Source organism: Salvia miltiorrhiza, chromosome 4 (genome assembly GCF_028751815.1).
Source record: "Salvia miltiorrhiza cultivar Shanhuang (shh) chromosome 4, IMPLAD_Smil_shh, whole genome shotgun sequence".
In the NCBI taxonomy this organism is placed as follows: domain Eukaryota; kingdom Viridiplantae; phylum Streptophyta; class Magnoliopsida; order Lamiales; family Lamiaceae; genus Salvia; species Salvia miltiorrhiza.
In genome coordinates, this window is record NC_080390.1 from 28,986,203 (window position 1) to 29,004,871 (window position 18,669).

An 18,669-nucleotide genomic window follows, 5' to 3' on the forward strand; every position below is an offset into this window, starting at 1 on the left:
AACGAGAGCTACGCATGTAATCACCTTATATCTATAAGTATGGGACTCATTGAGTTGGGCATTCTTTTATTCTGCACAAAAGATGATCAATAATTCTCCTCATAGTCTATAAATATTTATTTTACCCCAATAACTCTAAACTAAATTCCATAGCCTTCGTAAAACTATCTTTTTCTCGTGCCATGAAAGCCACTTCTTTAGCCGGATTCAAAGTCCCTCTGCAGTAAGGGATTAAAAATCCAGTACATTTTAATTTAAAGGGTTAATTACGCCAAAAACCATGAACTTTGGGCTCATTTCCAAATTTTCCATGAACTTTGATTTTTATCAAATTTTCCCTGAACTTAAAGGCGGGAACAATTTTTCCATGAATTTCGAAAATCCCCAATTTGCCTGCTGACTTGGCACCATTTAAGTCGCCTGAAAGCTGACTTGGCACCGACGACGATATGAAGAAACGACGTCGTCCTATACCCGTAATACTACATCGTTTGATTAAAATTTTGTTCCCCAAATCTAGAATTTAAGAAATTGCATCCCCATTTCGTCGGTTAGGGTTTCTGAAGGGAGAAATGAAGTTCACGACATCTGCCTCCTCTTATGGCGCCTCGTCCATGACTACACCCGATTTCTTCCCTGAATGCGCGTGCAAACTTCAAGTAGAGATGAAAACGTCGCGAACACAGCTCAATCCTGGGCGAAGATTCTTGAGATGCTCCAACAAAGAGGTAATTTTGACGTTATTTTCGTTTGAGTTTTTCTCTGTGCTGTCTTTTTCCCTAAAGCAGCAATCTTTGTTTTTGCAGAAACAATGTGGCTTCTTTGAGTGGGTAGATCCTGAAGTAAAGCCTAAAATTGAAGATGACGAAGATGAAAAATTGAACTTCTGGATTGGAGAATGCTATCTCCTAGGGAAATATGTGGAGGAAGATATGAAGCGAATTAGATTGTTGGAGAATGAAGTGAGACTCCTCAGAATGGAGAACGTCGAGAGCAGCAAGTGTTCGATGAAAAAGATGGTTGCATGTGCTTGTGTTCTGGGTGTTGTTTGTTTGGTGATTCAAGCTTTTGTTTCGTAGGTGTTCTGGGTGTTGTTTGTTTGGTGATTCAAGCTTTTGTTTCGTAGGTGTTCTGGGTGTTGTTTGGTTGGTGATTCAAGCCTTTGTTTGTTAGGTGTTCTTGGTGTTTGTTTGTTAGGGTGTTATAATGAGATCTATTTTGTAGTGTCATTGTAATCTCATTTACAATCATGATGACAATGAATTTCTATGGATTTCAATGGATATATGTAACTCAACTAGAAACACCTCTAGATTGATTTGCAATAGAACAAGGACATCCTAGCAGTGATAAGCTAACCCAATGTCGTCTCTCAAGAAGATCTTTAAAGGCTTTTAATTATGTCACAAGAAAGCTGTAAACTTAAGATTTTTAAACTAAAACATGGAAAGTAAATTAACATGAATTCAAACTTAACTAGGCAAAAAGGAATTATTAACTAATATATACTTGTAATTTAAACTTAACTGAAAACTTAATCTTAAAATTATCTAGGCGTGAAACTAGAGATTAGGGCAAAGGAAATTGTCTAACTACATGCCTGGAGGCAAAATGATTGATTTTTACAATGAAATTGTCTGACTTCGCTGCTCTGGTGATGACTTCGCTGCTCTGATTTTTCACTTCTCTGACTATTGATTCCTCTGGCGAGTGATTCCTCTGACTAGTGATTCCTCTGCTCTGATATATTGATTTCTCTGGCGCTTATGATTCCTCTGGCACTTATGATTCCTCTGGCACTTATGTTGATTTCTCTGCTCTGACTTGGTTCCGCTGCTCTGGCGATTGGTTCATCTGGCTTCCCATTTCGCTGCTCTGGCATGCGGGACTCGCTTCTCTGACGTGCCAGAGTATGCACAAAAACGTAATTCTTAGCCCAAACTTCTCCAACATTTGCACTTATAACTAGCCTGTTTATTACCCACTGCAAATGAACAAGTGTGCTCCTCCTGTAGAACTTTGACCACCAAAGAACTCTCTTTCTTCAGCATACTTGCAAACATTCTCCAGGGACAAGGATCCTCACAAAAAGCCTCACATTGCTCCTTGTTCACTCTCCTAAAATGAATAGGATAACCCTTTACAATGCTCCATGAAATCAGTGCCTTCTTGCATTGAAAACCATCCTCGAAACGCATACCCAACACTAATTTAAACTCAGACATATCTCCCCTAGGATCATACACTGACCTGCACTGTTTAATCCTAACAATTTGCCCATCCGAGTCACTATTATCAGAACCTTCCCTGTCAGAATCACCATATTCAGATCATCTATCTTCTACAGTCTCCTTCCCCACTTCCATGTCACCTATAACACCTAAGCTCTCCCTTATGTTAGTTATTGCCTCTTCATACTCTTCATCTTATGATCCTAACTCTTTATCCCCTAGTGAATCATCTGATTCAACAGGCTCTTCTTCAATATATTAAGGAAGAAAATCATCATCATCCTCATCTGCAGTATCAACCTCCTCCACTGCCATCACAGGCTCCTTCCTATGCAACACCTTCTCTTTCCCCTTCCCCTGCCCACAGCTACTCTTAGTGGTAGTGACAGTCTTTGTAATTGTCTTAGTAACAGTTTCACTGACAGCCTTCACCTTCCCCATTTTGCCCTTCTTTCCATCATCCACATAGACACTAATAGACCTGATTGAAGATGTCATGCATCGAATCATCTGCATGACTTCTTTATCTTCGCGCACATCCATGAACACTAAACTTCGAGGAACCTTAAAAGCTAAACACCTCCAGGAAGTATAACCAAGCTTCTGGATTTCCTCCTCTAAGTCCAAATACCCGAACCTATCCTTATCTAGCCCGAATCTACTCTGCACTTCGCCACCTGAATACAACCTTCCTGAGCCTAAATTGACGAACTTACCTCCATGGTGTATGTACAACCCAAATTCGTCGCTGCAAACGAATGAAGTACCAAAATTCAATGCAATGTTCAAAGAAAATGAAATTTTTAGGCGCAAAAGAACTACTAATGTCTGAACCCTATAACGGGAAAATTTTTAGTGAAGCTTAGGGCGCCAAAAACCCATTGGCGAAAACTCGAAAACAGTGGTAAAGCGATATACCTGTCCCCCATTTTTGCAAAATCTCGTCGCCAATATCTCGTGGCTTCTTCGCGCGCAATATGTCGTCTTCTCCGCAGGTCAACTTCTCTCCACAGATTCAGTCAATATAGTGAAAATAGTGAGTGTGAAAATGTGACGGTGAAAATGGCCTAAGATTTAACCCTAACATTGACAATAGATGATAAGAAATGAAACGACGTCGTTTCAGCAGCTACCACCTAAGATCAGTTTCTGCCACGTAGGAGCCAGGTCAGACCGGAGTATTACCGGAGCTGAAATTCATGGAAAAATTGTTCCCGCCTTTAAGTTCAGGGAAAATTTGATAAAAATCAAAGTTCATGGAAAATTTGGAAATGGGCCCAAAGTTCATGGTTTTTGACGTAATTAACCCTAATTTAAATTTGTAGGAATGTATTTTCAACGCATGTAAAAATATTAGAGGTGGTCCTCCGTACACCCGGGTTGTACCCGACTTGGATCCTAACCCAGTTGGACCATCCTGATCCATTTTTCTTGAAATGACACTAACACTAACACGATCTTGGAATAACACTAAGACTATTTTATTTTACAAATGATACTATTTCAAAAATAACACTAACACTATTTTGTTTTACAAATGACACTAACACTATATTAAAATGGCACTAACATTATACCGAAATGGCACTAACACTTAACATTTGCGTAGAATAGTCCAATTGAGTTAGATCCGGGTCGGATACGACTCGGGTGTATCGTACACTAGGATGTATATGAGTTTTATTGAAAATATTAAATTCAAACAAACAATAATCATATCACAATTTTAAAGAATTCTAGATACATAGGGGTTCTTATTTGATATAACCTACAAATATTAAGCTACTAAATTATCTTTCGAAATTAAAATAAGGATATTACACGTAAAATTAATATTTATAAAAATATACACTTTCATAATAATAATTACTAAAAATGTAATATATCATATTACACTATTGTCCCATAATAATAAAGGCAAAAACTTGTGTTCAATATGTTGCATCGTGCAAGATTGATATTTATGCCTTCCAGATAATATATAAATAAACATAGGCGTGAGTTTTGGGTCATGGGTCAACCTTGTTGTATGGTGCAACATGTTGCACCCAAAACCACCTCTAATATAAATATATAGTAAGGGAATGATAAGCAAATCCAATTTTGTAAGATAAGGCATTTTTATAATAAGTATAGGTTTTCCATAAAAATAAAAAAGTTTAATTTCATCTAATTAGATCACATTTCTGAAAAAGACCAAACGTTAATTTCTATCAAAATTGATAAAACACATGTTGTGGGTTCCTATAAATTAATATCAAGCCATAGTCTTTTCTAATATTTCAGCGACACTTACTGTATGTATTGGATGATTTAATTTCATAAAATTTAGAACTGAATTCCTATTTCAAAAGACATAACAGAAAATCTCCTGTTTTTGATAGCTTTTCTGTAGTTGTACCATAATAAGATTCCAACACTTTGTACTAAACAGAATCGTTTTGTCCTCTTCTGAAATCTTTCCTGAAAATGTCTGAAAAATTGAACATTAAAACGAGTACAAATCCTTCTAATCTTCAGACACGAAACCAACGTTTCTCTTTCCGCATTAGCTTGTCTCATTTCATGCATGCCATTTGTCAAACCAGACAAAACAGAATTTCAATTTTCTGAGGTTAGTTTTCCACCACCTTCATCTTAGCGCATACAACAATACTACGTTTCTAGTTTCTGTTTACTGTCTGAAACCAATCACACTGCTCCAAAAACATGCAAAATTTTCATTCTTGTTTGCATTTTTGTTTCTGTACATGTCCTTGCATCTAAATTGAGTTAGTGTCAAATTTTGATCTATCCAATCCTGTAATGTAGTGAAGCATAAAAAATGGAGTTAGTAAAACAGCCTGATATTCTGCTGCCACCTCTCGACGCAATTCCCCTAAATGTTGTTCCCATCAGAATGGTGCCACCAAAAGAATCGCCAGTGATGGAAATAGTGAAGCCTAAAGCTGCTCCGGTGATCAGCCACCTGCCCGGATTGAAAGGGAGAAGAGTGTGTTTGTTGACGAATCTTTTCAAAGTCACAGTCGCCAGAGCTATAGATGACTTCTATCACTATGATGTTCGTCTCTTTCTTGCTTGAAATGCTAGTTTTCCTCTGTTTGTGGACATTTTCCTTGTGATAACTGTTTTTTTATATGTAGATATCGATCTTTCGTGAAGATGGTAGTGAGATTACTAGTAAAAATATTAAGAGGGCTGTGGTTGAAGAACTCTCTGGCTCTGAGATGTATAAACAAGAGCTATCAGGGAAAACACTTGTTTATGATGGTGTTGGAAGCTTATTCACTCTTGGCCCACTGCCACAGAACAATCTTCAGTTTTCTGTTGTGATGGTTCGGAAAAGGTTAAAAACACAAGAGTTTGTCGGTTAATCTGTTGCAAGATATGCTATGCATTTGATGTAGATTTGAGTTTCTTGTGTGATTGTTTTGTAGTATTAGTAAAGGCAGCAGTGTTGGAGGCGATGGGAGCCCAAACGGGAATGATCAGAAGAGGCAGAAGATTGCGTTTCGTTCCAGAGCATTCAAAGTGGAGATGAGATTTGCGTCTCAAATCTCAATGAAATCCTTCAATGAGAGAAGCTTGAGAGTCTTGAATACTATTCTGCAGCAGCAAGCAAGTAGAAAGTAAGAGCAAATGTGGGAGTAAATTTTAATATTTTATTGTTGGATTTGTGTCATTATAGATGCTGACTTTTACATGTTTAGGGGCTGTCTCGTTGTTGGCCAATCGTTCTTTCTCCACGAGCAATCAAACTATATCGACTTAGGTGGTGGCGTTCTTGGATGTAGGGGTTTCTTTACGAGCTTCAGGGCTCTTCAGGGTGGATTGTTTCTGAATCATGGTAATATGATGCTTCTCTTGGTGTTAACCTCATCTCCCTCTCTGTTTCACCTTCACTAATCGATTTTGTCACTGTTCTCGTTGCTCGTGTTACAGACATGTCTATGACGACAACCATACAATCAGGTGCAGTGGTTGATTTCCTTTTGAGCAACCAAAATGTGAAAACTCCCTTCAACATTGATTGGAATAAGGTAAAATAGAACTTCTTGTGATGATTAGGCATTTGGAAACACATTTTTTTATGTATATCGAGTGATTTGATCAACTCTGTTTAGGCTAGCCGGACATTAAAGAATATGAGGATCAGAGTGAAACATTTGAATCAGGAGTTCAGAATCACAGGGCTAAGTGAAAGATCTTGCAAAGAACAGAAGTGAGTCAAGACTAATCCAATTTATTCAGAATGGATGTCACATTTCACTTATATTTTTGAGCTCGACAGATTTCCTTTGGAGTTAAGAGGAGCAAGTGACTCTAATGACGGTGTCAAAATAATTCAGACTACGGTTTATGACTACTTCGTCACTACGCGTACAATTTCACTGTGTTATAGTAAAAAGTTACCTTGCATCAACGTTGGGAAGCCTAATAGAGCTATCTATTTCCCAGTCGAGGTGATCTTGCTCATCAGTTTTCTCTCTTCATCTCAAGATTTTGCTTCCTAATGTTGTAGTCTATGCAGCTTTGTTATCTGGTACCTCTACAGCGCAACAAGAATGAATTAACCGTCTATCAGAGAACTGCAATGGTGACTAAATCTAGCCAAAAACCGGAGGAATTGCTCAAGATTTTGACTAATGTAAGTTAATGGACCAGTATGAAGAAATTTCAGAAACATATGAATTAAGATCAACTTGAAATATGCCTTTTTGATAGGTTTCAATGAGGATTAAGCACGAGGTCGAAACTGATCCACTGCTACAATCTTGTGGCTTTAAAATCAACAGTTCATTGCTTCAAGCAGAAGGCCGCGTTCTTCCAGCCCCACGGGTAATATGTGAGGCTTTTTTACTTTAATCTTGATTGAGCTTTAGTTCTTAACTTAGACTTATTCTTAAATGGACAGTTGAAAAAGGGAAATGGGGAGCAGATTATACCTAGAAATGGTTGGTGGAACATCAAAGATAAGGTGATAGACATAACTTAATGATTGTATACATTTGCTACTGTTGTTACTAATTCTATGCATCGTATAGAAACTCCTGGAGCCAAAGAAACTCGAGAATTGGGTGGTGGTGAACTTCTCCACTAGCTGTGATGTTCGTAACATGTTTATGGAGTTTGCCAAAGTCGCCTCAGCTAAAGGAATGGTGAGATTTTCCTTAATTCTTCGAAGAAGTGAAATTCATGACATTAGAATATTTATTCTGTTGTTTCAGGTTACGAGTCCTCCAGCGTGTGTTCTTGATGAAAATCCTAAAAATAGAAAGAAACCGCCTTCTGTTAGAGTCGATATGATGTTCCAACAATTGCAGTCAAGATTCAAGCACCATCCACCAAATTTTATCATCTGCCTTCTTTCTGATAAGAAGTTCTCTGATTTATATGGTTAATTTATGATCTATCCGAACCTCGTGAGTTGATTATTCAGCAGAAAGCCATCATCACTGGTTTACTGGATTGTTTTAAATTGAAGGTCCTTGGAAAAGGAAGACTCTCATTGAGTTTGGAATTCAGAATCAATGCCTTTCAACTAGCAAAATTGATGAGCTATATCTGATCAATTTGCTGCTAAAGATAAACATTAAGGTAGTTTGATCCTGTTTCTTTTCTTGAAGTTCCGTTTCTAATTCATTCTTACATGCTTCTCTCTCAAAAGCTTGGTGGACTTAATCACGCCATCGTCTCTGAATCAACACGAACCATTCCATTGGTTAGTAAGATTCCTACGATGATTCTTGGTATCCATGTTTCTCATGCTCGAGCAGAGGCGCCTTCCATTGCTTCAGTATGAGCTTTTTTCACTCAATCATTAGTCCTGTACCATTCACTCTGATCCCAATCCAGCTTCAGTTTTTCATTTGCTTTTTTGTCTCTGTTGTTTTTAGGTAGTTGGCTCGAGAGAGTGGCCAAGAGTGTCGAGTTATTGCGCATCTCTCCGTGCACTTCCTCCAAAATCTCAAATGATTGATTCACTTTTCATGCCAATTTCTAAGCAGATGGATGCCGGCATAATGAGGTAGGAAAACACAAATTCTCTCTTTCAGATTTTCACTCTACAAAAACTAGTTATAACTGTTTGATCACTTTGCATTCAAGGGAGTTGCTGAGGGAGTTTCACTCGAGCTCCGGCCAGAAAAAGCCAGCTCAAATCATAATATTTAGGTCAGTGAAGGTTTTGCCTTTATCAAATTTCTTACTTTCTGAAAATTCCCCTTCTGCTTGAGTCTGATCTTGGAATGTGTTTCTCAGGAATGGATTGAGCACATCACAGTTTAAGGAGTTCTTGAATGTAGAAATGGATCAGATTCTTAAGGTTCGTCTCTCTGTCTATGCCTAATCAAACTAAATCCTTTTCTTCCAACTAAATCCAACTCTCTGTACAAAAATTCTGGTTTCTGTATGAATATTTCAAGGCCTGTAGCTTTCTAGAGGCGAACTGGCGACCCAAGTTTACAGTTATTGTGTCACAAAGGCAGCATCACACTAAATTCTTCGAGGCTGGTTTGGGAGCGAACGTTCCTCCAGGTGAGGCCGAGTTCTCTCAAAGAGCAAACTAAACTATTGTTGTATAAAATGTTCATTCAGACATATATATATGTTTTGTGTGCAGGAACTATTGTTGACAGCAAAGTTTGTGATGTTCAATGTACTAATTTCTACATGTGTGCTCATTCTGCCAGGATTGTAAGTAGATCAAATTAGTCTTTTTTGCAAGAGAAATTACTTTTGCTGATAATGTTATGTTGATATTGTTCGTGGAATTGGTTGATTCGTCTGGTTCGACTCTCAGGGGACAGCAAGGCCAACCCATTACCATGTCGTGGTAGACGAAATTGGTTTCACATCAGATGATCTGCAGGAACTGATTCATTCTTCATCATATATGTAAGTGATTCACTCAAAACTCCAATTCATATAGTCTTAGTTATCATATTCTACAGTGACAATTTTTTATGTTTGTTCAGGTTCCAGAGATGCAACAGGGCGATATCTGAAGGTAACAAGATTTCGTTATAACTACATTGAAATTCTCCGGTCCACAACTAAACAGTCTCTTTAAGAACATATAAAAACTCGAGTTTTAAGCTTTGATTCTTTATCAAGAGGATATTATATTATTCGTTGCAGCGGCTCCTGTTCGTTATGCACGACTAGCGGCTGCTCTGATGTCGCAGGCGATCAAGCCTGAAGAAATGGTGAATACATCTCAAGGGTATCAACTGCCAAAGTTGCACAAAAATGTGGCCTCTTCAATGTTCTTCATCTGATAAATCTAGTTAAGCTAAAACCTTCGAAACAATTTCCTTACTATTCCAATAAAGATTAACAATGTCATATTGGAAGTAGCATGCTGCATGCAGTATGTTTATTTGTGAGCTTCAGGGAAATGATGTTAGAGATGTTTCCAGTCTTCAATTATTAGGCCACAACAATATTTACATGTCTTAATTAAAAGAATAACTGCAGGCAACCACGGAGTTTATCAAGTGATTCCCTTCCAAAAATGAAAAAAATCGATTCCTCCAATTCTCGAACTACCAAAAACGTGATTCAACAGCTATATCCCAATCGACAAAATGAAACGGTGCTTTCTCTCATGAAATCTAATAGCAGAAGCAGCTGCAAGTTTTGTTTGGTACAATTCCAACCGTTGGAGACTTGGTATATCAGGCAGCTCAATTGGAACTTGTTGAAGTTTCTCAGAGTGGTGCAGCTCAAGATATCTAAGTTTTGGGAAGTGATAGGCGGAAGTTACCCAAATCGCCCAATATGTAAAGCTTCAAGATTGCGAAAACCTCCATCATCTGTTACCCAATTATGACCCACAAATGCTTTTTCTTTCAACTTGCGCTCCTTCAGCTTCTCCAGTGATCCTAGGATTAACATGCGACTCCAATCAAGTAAAGTATGAGATAGCGTTAGTCTCCTTAACCTCGGAGGAAATTTATAGGATAGGGGAAGGCATTGGAGTCGACCTACTGAAGCTGGGAGAGGAAATACATCGTTTTCAAGATAAGCCAGTCTTTTCCTTGGAATAACGAGTAAAGCTTCCCACGAATGCCCAGTTTCTTCAAATTAGGAGCCATGCCAAAGTTTTCCTCCGTGCAACTGTGTTTGGAGATTTTGACCTTGTTGTTTAGTTCTACTAGCTTTGGGCAGATTAGCAATAGCATTTATCTTAAAATGCCTTAAGTGAGCCAATTTCCAAACATCTGCTTTAATTGAGATGTTGTGTATATAGAACGAGGTACTTCAATAATTTTGGAGAAGATGATGGGCTTGACAAGTTAAACTCCTCAGCCAAGGAACGGACAGCAGGCTTGGAAGAGAGAAAATGAGCGAGATTGGAATGAATTGAGAAATAACTCCATCTACCTTGCTAATTTCTTGCAGGACATTCCAGCTTGAATTTTGCAAAACTCATGAAGCATGGGATGAATACAGCATGTTCTAAGTGCCTGTTGATAAGATCCTCGAGATAGTTTTCACCAGTTTCCTCCAAACTCACACCATCACCTTGTTTTCTTCAGCAATCCACATTTGTATCAGTTTCCATACAGAAAGCAAACCTGCAAATCATCATAAAATTTCTTAGTACGATATTTAGGGACGCCTTGATCCACCCAATTTTCTTTGCCGCCATGTCTGACAGAAAGGAATACTTTCCGATAAGGACTACTGCAAGCGGCAGTCCCTCACATTGCTTTGCGATTAGCTTTCCGATGTTCTCCAATTCCTGAGGGCACTCACCCTGCCTACCGAAAACCTCTAACTCCAGCAGCGACCAACTCTCGCTTTGACTCATTGCAAGTGCTCACCAACACTTTATTGCAATTCGGAGTCGATCCCACTCATCGCACATCATCCATCACAATCAAGAATTTTTTACTCATTAGATGCCCAATCACTACTTCGCCTAACTCCTCAACACTCGTTCGATCAAATGCCTCAAAATGGCGACAAAGATATCCTTATCTGTAAAATTATTCGAGACATGAATCCATATGCGGATCGGAAATTTAAACGTGATCCGTGGATCCCTATAAATCATCCATGCTAATGTTGTCTTCCCAATCCCGGGCATACCAACAATCGTGATAACATCAAGTTCCTCAGTGTCTTCGAGGAGATATCCATATAGTGCACCCACTTCGGCTTCAAAACCCACTATATTATCTTCTCTTACTATTAAAATTGCTATGTTGATATGTATGGGCATGCATGCATGCACATCACTATGCAGCAGCTGTCACTTTTTTAGAGTTTGTTTGAGTTTCTTGTTGCCTACGGTTTTATGCCTTTTTCTCGATTTTCTCTTTCCTCACGATGTGCTCGTGTGTTGCCTATATATTAAGGCTACTCCTTTGTATTTCGGTTTAATGAGAAAATAGTACAATCATTTTCCTTTATCTTTCTTCATGCTTTTAGCATCTTTTTGGTTTTTAACATGGTATCAGAGCCAACCCAATTCAATGATGGGCCCCCAATATCGTTGTCAACAGATGGCGTTTGAGATAGTCCATGTTGTGCGTGCGGGGGGTGTATTGAAGTGTCCCACATTGGATTGGAGATAGTGGCATGAGCCACTTTATATGGTGAGACAACCTCTCCCTTATAAGGCCTTTTAAGGGAGGAATTGACCCAATATTCATTTCTAACATGGTATCAAAGCAATAGCTTAACTCTTCCGTTGTCCTCCCATGGCTCCTCCTAAGCAAAATCTTCCTTCCACTCCTCCTCACGAGGATCTAACCCATCCCTTTTATCTATCTCATAGTGATAACCCTGGAGTGCAGCTCGTTACACAGCAACTCACGGGATCAAATTACTCTAGTTGGTTTCGCTCCATGACCACGGCGCTCCTTGCGAAAAATAAACTTGCGTTCGTCGATGGATCTATTGAGCGACCTCATCCAAATGAAAATTTGTATGCACAATGGATGCGTTGCAACAGTATGGTAGTTTCTTGGCTGCGTAACTCCGTTAATTCTGAAATTAGCGCGAGCATCATGTATATTGATGACGCGCATCTGATCTGGAACGATCTTAGAGATCGTTTTTCTCAAGGAAATATGGCTCGTGTTTGCCAGCTGAAACAACAACTTCTTAATCTGAGGCAGGGATCTGAAGATGTAGGGCCCTATTTTACTAAGCTGCGAATTCTATGGGATGAATACCGCGATTTCCAACCAACACGATGGTGTACATGTGACACTTGTCGTTGTCACAGCTCAAAGAAATAGAGCGAGTACCAGATGCAAGAATGCTCGATGCAGTTTCTCATCGGTTTGAATCCCTCATTTACTCAGATTAGATCTCAAATCATCTCTATGATTCCTTTTCCTTCACTGTCACGGATCTTTGCTATGGTGCTTCAAGAAGAATGCCAAAGATCTATTGAATTTGTGCCTCAAGCACCACAAATCAACACTGAAAATTCTGGTTCTATGATAAATGCTACGGGTTATGCTAGAGGCAGAGGTGCAAAAGGAAAATTTCTTTGCACCAAATGTGGAAAAACTAACCACACTGTTGATAAATGTTTTGAGATAATAGGCTATCCCCCTGGTTATGGCAGAGGTTGGGGTAAAACACAATCAGATAGTGGCAGATCTGTGAATCAAGTCAGTGGAGCTGAGTCTGGAAATTTGTCTAAGGCTAGTGGAACTATGACAACCGCAGATATGGCTCGGATCATTTCCTTTTTGCAACAGCAAATGCAAAATATTGGTGGTTCTTCTTCTACTGTATCTGATACTCAGAGCTCTAAGGATTCTACACCTACAAATGCTTCTCCACCATTCAGTGGTACTGTCTCCTTAGCACCTCTTATCTGTTCTGTTTCTTCTTCTACTTTATGGCTCCTAGATACATGAGCTACTCATCATGTTTGCAATAATCCATCTCTGTTCACAAACATCTCTAATACCTCCAATGCTTATGTTAATCTTCCCAATGGAAGTAGTGCCAATGTTACTAACATTGGAACCATTACTCTCACACCTAATCTGCAATTAGATTCTGTCCTTTGTGTTCCCACATTCTCTTATAATCTCATCTCGGTTAGTACACTTACTGCTTCAGCTAAATGTTCAGTCCTTTTCACTCATGATTATTTTGTTATTCAGGAAGCTTCTCAGGGGACTGTGATTGGTGGACGTAGCAAGGTTGGAAACCTATATGTGTTAGAGACTGATCCAGCCACATCCACCAAAGTCACATTCCCTAGCATTTCTGTTCAGCAATCATCTCATCCCAGTTATGGCATCATAGATTAGGCCATCTTTCTTTTCATAAGTTGCAGCTCTTATCAAAAGCTTTATCTCTTTCATCTTGTAAGCAAACTCTCTGTGAAATTTGCCCTTTGGCTAAACAGAGAAGATTGCCATTTCCTGATTCTCAGCATGTATCACAAGAGATTTTTAAATTAATACACTGTGATATTTGGGGACCTTACTCTTCTTCCACTGTTGAGGTTATACCTACTTCCTCACCATTGTTGATGATTACTCTAGGTTTGTATGGACCTTTTTAATGAAAAACAAATCTGATGTGAAGACTATATTAACTCAATTTTTTAATACAGTCAACACTCAATTTGGAAAACCCATTAAAATTCTTCGATGTGATAATGGTCCTGAATTTAGTCTTGGGGAGCTTTTCACCAAATATGGAACTATAGTTCATCACTCTTGTGTGTCCACTCCACAGCAAAATGCTAGAGTTGAAAGAAAACACCAACGCTTGCTTAATGTTGCTAGAAGTCTCTTATTTCAGTCATACTTACCTGTTTCATATTGGGGACATTGTATACACACAGCTTCTTACCTTATAAATTGGGTTCCTTCATCTGTTCTTCATGACAATGCTACTCCCTTCCAAATGCTGTTCAGGAAGCCCCCCTCTTATACTCATCTGAGAGTGTTTGGTTGTCTATGCTACATGTCAACTCTAGATAGACACAGATCAAAATTCTCACCTAGGGCTGTCAAGTGTGTTTTCTTGGGGTATCCTTCTGGATACAAGGGATATAAGGTACTAAATCTGGACACTCATCAAATCCATATTAGTAGAGATGTTGTGTTTCATGAGCAAATCCTTCCTTACTCTGATAAGCCTCATTCCCAGTTTCCTGAACCTCAATTCACCTTCCCAGTAGACACTTTCATTCCCAATAACATTTTTAGTCAAGCTCAACCTCAATCAGCAAGTACACCTCCTGATACAAATGAGGCAGGTACTGATGCTGACTCCACTTCAGATGCCACTTCCATGCCTGATGGGTAGAATCAGGAAACCTCATTCTTACTTGTCAGATTACATATGTAACTCTGTCATCTGTTCCCCTTATCCCTTACACAAATACATCTCCTACTCCAAACTCTCCTCAGCCTATTTCAGACTTGTTTGCTCTTTCTCTGCTATTCCTGAACCCTCTTCTTATTCTCAAGCATCTAAGTATGCTGAATGGAGGAAAGCTATGCAGGCAGAACTTGAGGCTCTTATTAAAAATGATACTTGGTTTATTACTTTGCTACCTTTGGGCAAGATTGCCATTGGATGCAAGTGGGTTTTCCGCACCAAATTCTTTGCTGATGGAACCTTGGATAGATACAAGGCACGTTTAGTGGCCAAAGGTTACACACAAAAAGCAGGGGTAGATTTCATTGATACTTTCTCCCCTGTAGCAAAGTTAGTCAGGGTCAAGGTTATGTTGTCACTTGCAGCTGTTTCAGGATGGTCTCTATGCCATCTCGACATTAACAATGCTTTTCTCTATGGTGAGTTGAGTGAAGACATTTATATGGAGCTTCCACCTAGTTTAGTTGATGAGAGGGGTCAGCCCTATCCTGCAGGGTCTGTTTGCAAGCTGAAACGCTCTCTTTATGGCCTTAAACAAGCCTCACGACAGTGGTATTTAAAACTCTCCGAAGTTTTAGCCAAATTTGGTCTTTGTCAATCCACCAGTGATCATTCTTTCTTCTACAAAAAGTCACAAGGAAAATTTCTTGGTCTCATTGTCTATGTTGATCACATTTTGCTCACAAGTAATGATGATGATATGATTACTTCTTTCAAGGCCTTTCTGAGTCAACATTTCAGATACAAGGACCTAGGGAAGCCTACTTATTTTCTTGGTTTGGAAGTTGCTCGAAATGACAAAGAGATCTATCTTTGTCAACGCAAGTATGTTCTGGATTTATTGAAGGATGCAGGGTTACTCAACTGCAGGCCTGCTTCTTCTCCGATGGAATCAGGGAAGCATCTCAGCTTGATTGAAGGAGCAGAGCTCCCTGATCCCACTAAATACCGCGACTCATTGGCATATTGTTATACTTATGTTTGACACGCCCAGATATTACATTTGCGGTCCACAATTTAAGTCGGTTTCTTTCTAAGCCTTGTGAAGGCCACATGGCTTCAGCTGATCCCTCTAAGCCTTGCAGCTGTTTCAGGATGGTCTCTATGTTGAACCTATATATATATATATATATAGGGTGTGGTTCTAGAGAGAACTACATTATTTGTGAGAACGAGAGAACCATCAAATCTAATGCATTCACTGTAAAAATTAATGCATTCGCTGTTAAAATTAATGTACTAAAAAAATTAAAAAAAAAATGCTCCCTTCAGGATTCGAACCCAGGATCTGCATTCATCTAACAAGATGATGCATCCACCGTAGATCTTGATGATCGAATGGCTGAAAATGGTTCTCCGGTCTTCTTTTATTTATGGTTCTTTCTTGAACCTCTTCCTATATATATATATATATATATATATATATATATATATATATAAAATTATTTGTTTAAATAGTTCCTATATTTAAATCAATTAATCAACTTAATTTAGTAATAGATTTTCAATTTTAATTTTAATAATTTGTGTAGATAATTGCATATTTCTTTATTTAAAGGTAATTAATATAAATATAAAACTAGCACGTATCTTACAAGTGTAGATATTTGCATACGTGTGGGTATATATTAAAATATGATAGTAAAATTAGTTGTACATGATTATAATAATTATGAATTTGAAAATATTATTTTTAAATTTTCTCACCCTATTCATAGTGTTAGAATTTGAAAGTTCATTTAATCTATATAATAGCAGAATGATAAAAAAAAAATCCACCTAAACTACAGTTGTAAATTAATTCTTTTTTTAGGGGGACATCCTTTATTATTTTGGTTTGAAATTTTAACAGTTTGTTGGGTGAATTTGATCAAATTTATTTGTCCATTTATTAATATAATGTGTGTTTATTATATCAACTTTAATTTTTTCATGTCATTTTTTATTTGGGTGAAATTAAAATTCATGGCAAATTCCAAAATTGACTAAAGTTTATCTATTAGCATTACAACTTTATAGAATTTTTTGCATGGCTTCAATCCCTAATGGCATGGATTTGTTGCATCAAGAGACTTTCTCCATCAGGAAAATCTATGTGGCTATGAGAGGAACACCAGAGAAGGTGAAGTGGTATCCTATGATCAGTAAAAGTTTAGCGGCACCTAAATGCATTTTTATCATATGGCTTGCTATACTGAAAAGAATGGAAACATGTGATAGATTGTTAAGGTTTGGTATACAATGTGAACAACTGTGTTGTTTGTGCAAGCAGGAAAATGAAACCCTCAACCACCTGTTCTTTACTTGTCACTTCTCGGCTCAAGTGTGGAGGAAGTTAGCTACTTGGTGTGGAGCTAGGCAACAAGCTTTAGCTTGGGATGCTGAGGTGGATTATTTGAAAAGCCAAGGAACATCCAATACAGGGAAGCAACTCATGTACAGATCGTTGGTAACTACTGCTGTTTATCATCTATGGCGAGAGAGAAATGATAGAAGATTCAATAGTAAGGAAAGTGACGTAGATAGGATAGTGAGGCAATGCCAGTTGATGATGATAGTGAGAGGTAGCAAGAATGCTAAAGTTTAAAAGCTGTTTTTGAACTAATAGGTTTTTGCGATTCTGTGGTGTAAGGAGGTGGTTTGTTTTGAAAAGTGGTATTCTATTTTCCAAAAAAAAAAAACACTTTATAGAATTGAAAAAATACTAAAATTCACTAATAGTTTGTGATTTACAGCCAATTAACGTCTAAAAAAATATGTTGTGAAATACTAATCTATAAAAAGTAATTAAAAGTTCCAAAAACTCTTTCTACACTAATAGAAACTTTGAAAGAAAAATATTTAGGTATTTTGGTGAAAACTTTAAAGAGATAATAATGTTCATTAGATAAAAAAAAGGTTTTGTCAAAATCTTGATCATTCATTTAATGAGGCTCCAACTATAAAATAATTTTGTTTTTATTTTAATGCTACTATTTTTGTTAGAGTTATTTTATATAATATAAAAAACTTATAAAATTTTATTTTCTAAATATAGTATTATAAAAAATATAGATTATAATAGAATTTGGCTTGGGGAGCCCTCATACAAGTTTAGCCCCCCCTCTAATATAAATTTCTGGCTCCGCCACTGATTATTATGCTCGTCTTTTAATAAAAAATGCCTTAAATATACAGAATGACAAAAAAAATTTGTAATGTATTGAAACTATATAATCTATGAAAATGTTGTTCTTTATTATTACTATTATGCTCGTCTTTTAATAAAAATTGCCTTAAATATACAGAATGTCCAAAAAAAAAATTATAATGTATTGAAACTATATAATTTATATAATTTATGACAATGTTGTTCTTTATTATTACTATTATACTCGTCTTTTAATAAAAAATGCCTTAAATATACGGAATGCCAAAAAAAAAAAAAAATCGAAGGCTGTCGAACCACGTACAAGTTCAAGCCCCCGAATTTAGTTCCAGGCTCCGCCACTGGTCTCCAGTATAACTTAGAACTTGTGAAGCTACTGTTCTAATATCAAAGTAGAACATCGGAAGACACATGTGTTGTCTACATAATGATAAATACTAAGAGTTTCCATTCTACATTTTCATTTGTAGTTAGAGCTCTTGCATGAGCGTCAAGGTGAGCTGTTTTCGATCCACTGGCGGATCCAGTGTGGTGCATGGGGCAAAAAAAAAAATAATAGTATTAATATTCATATATAAATTATTTTAAATTTAAGATTTGCACCCCCAAATAAAAGTTTTAATCCAAAATAAAAGCAAATCCAGTTTTTAAAATGCTAAATTTCATTGGCCCAACTAAAAAGAGAGCCCATCATCTCTTTCTTTTTCATTCTTTTGATCGAGCCCATCATTTAATCAATCCATTACTCAATTCTTAATTAATAAAAAAGTTGCAAGTACACATTTTGCATTTGGAATACAGAGTTATTACTATTATATTTGTATTTTAGTAAAAAAAAATGTTTAAAATGTATTGAAGGCCTCAAAAAAAAGATTCGTAGAAGTTCAACCCCCTCAAAAAAATCTTAGCTCCGCC

General features: G+C 37.5%; 3 protein-coding genes across 3 annotated transcripts; all 3 read left to right on the forward strand.

The window, feature by feature from the left end:
• Positions 1-572: 572 nt before the first annotated feature.
• Positions 573-1,079, forward strand: LOC131023245 (uncharacterized). The gene is made up of 2 exons (XM_057952785.1): positions 573-728; positions 807-1,079. The coding sequence occupies exons 1-2, from the start codon at positions 573-575 to the stop codon at positions 1,077-1,079; spliced, it is 429 nt and encodes a 142-aa protein (XP_057808768.1).
• A 3,976-nt stretch (positions 1,080-5,055) lies between these two features.
• Positions 5,056-6,457, forward strand: LOC131023246 (protein argonaute 4B-like). The gene is made up of 6 exons (XM_057952786.1): positions 5,056-5,292; positions 5,375-5,577; positions 5,669-5,860; positions 5,942-6,078; positions 6,174-6,271; positions 6,356-6,457. Exons 1-6 carry the CDS (start codon positions 5,056-5,058, stop codon positions 6,455-6,457), a joined length of 969 nt encoding a protein of 322 aa, XP_057808769.1.
• A 702-nt stretch (positions 6,458-7,159) lies between these two features.
• Positions 7,160-9,651, forward strand: LOC131023247 (protein argonaute 4A-like). Its single transcript, XM_057952788.1, has 13 exons — positions 7,160-7,186; positions 7,277-7,390; positions 7,460-7,628; positions 7,717-7,829; positions 7,900-8,028; positions 8,129-8,259; positions 8,340-8,405; positions 8,493-8,556; positions 8,657-8,768; positions 8,854-8,927; positions 9,034-9,128; positions 9,209-9,240; positions 9,372-9,651. Exons 1-13 carry the CDS (start codon positions 7,160-7,162, stop codon positions 9,509-9,511), a joined length of 1,266 nt encoding a protein of 421 aa, XP_057808771.1. The 3' UTR covers positions 9,512-9,651.
• The last annotated feature ends 9,018 nt before the right edge of the window (positions 9,652-18,669 follow it).

Excerpts from the sequence above, each read along its gene's own strand:
- LOC131023245 (XM_057952785.1), top strand. The coding sequence starts at position 573 with ATGAAGTTCACGACATCTGCCTCCTCTTATGGCGCCTCGTCCATGACT. Across the intron at positions 729-806 it reads TGAGATGCTCCAACAAAGAG|AAACAATGTGGCTTCTTTGA; the intron begins GTAATTTTGACG and ends TTGTTTTTGCAG.
- LOC131023246 (XM_057952786.1), top strand. The coding sequence starts at position 5,056 with ATGGAGTTAGTAAAACAGCCTGATATTCTGCTGCCACCTCTCGACGCA. Across the intron at positions 5,293-5,374 it reads ATGACTTCTATCACTATGAT|ATATCGATCTTTCGTGAAGA; the intron begins GTTCGTCTCTTT and ends TTTTATATGTAG. Across the intron at positions 6,079-6,173 it reads TGGATTGTTTCTGAATCATG|ACATGTCTATGACGACAACC; the intron begins GTAATATGATGC and ends CTCGTGTTACAG.
- LOC131023247 (XM_057952788.1), top strand. The coding sequence starts at position 7,160 with ATGGGGAGCAGATTATACCTAGAAATG. Across the intron at positions 7,391-7,459 it reads TCGCCTCAGCTAAAGGAATG|GTTACGAGTCCTCCAGCGTG; the intron begins GTGAGATTTTCC and ends CTGTTGTTTCAG. Across the intron at positions 8,406-8,492 it reads GCTCAAATCATAATATTTAG|GAATGGATTGAGCACATCAC; the intron begins GTCAGTGAAGGT and ends TGTGTTTCTCAG.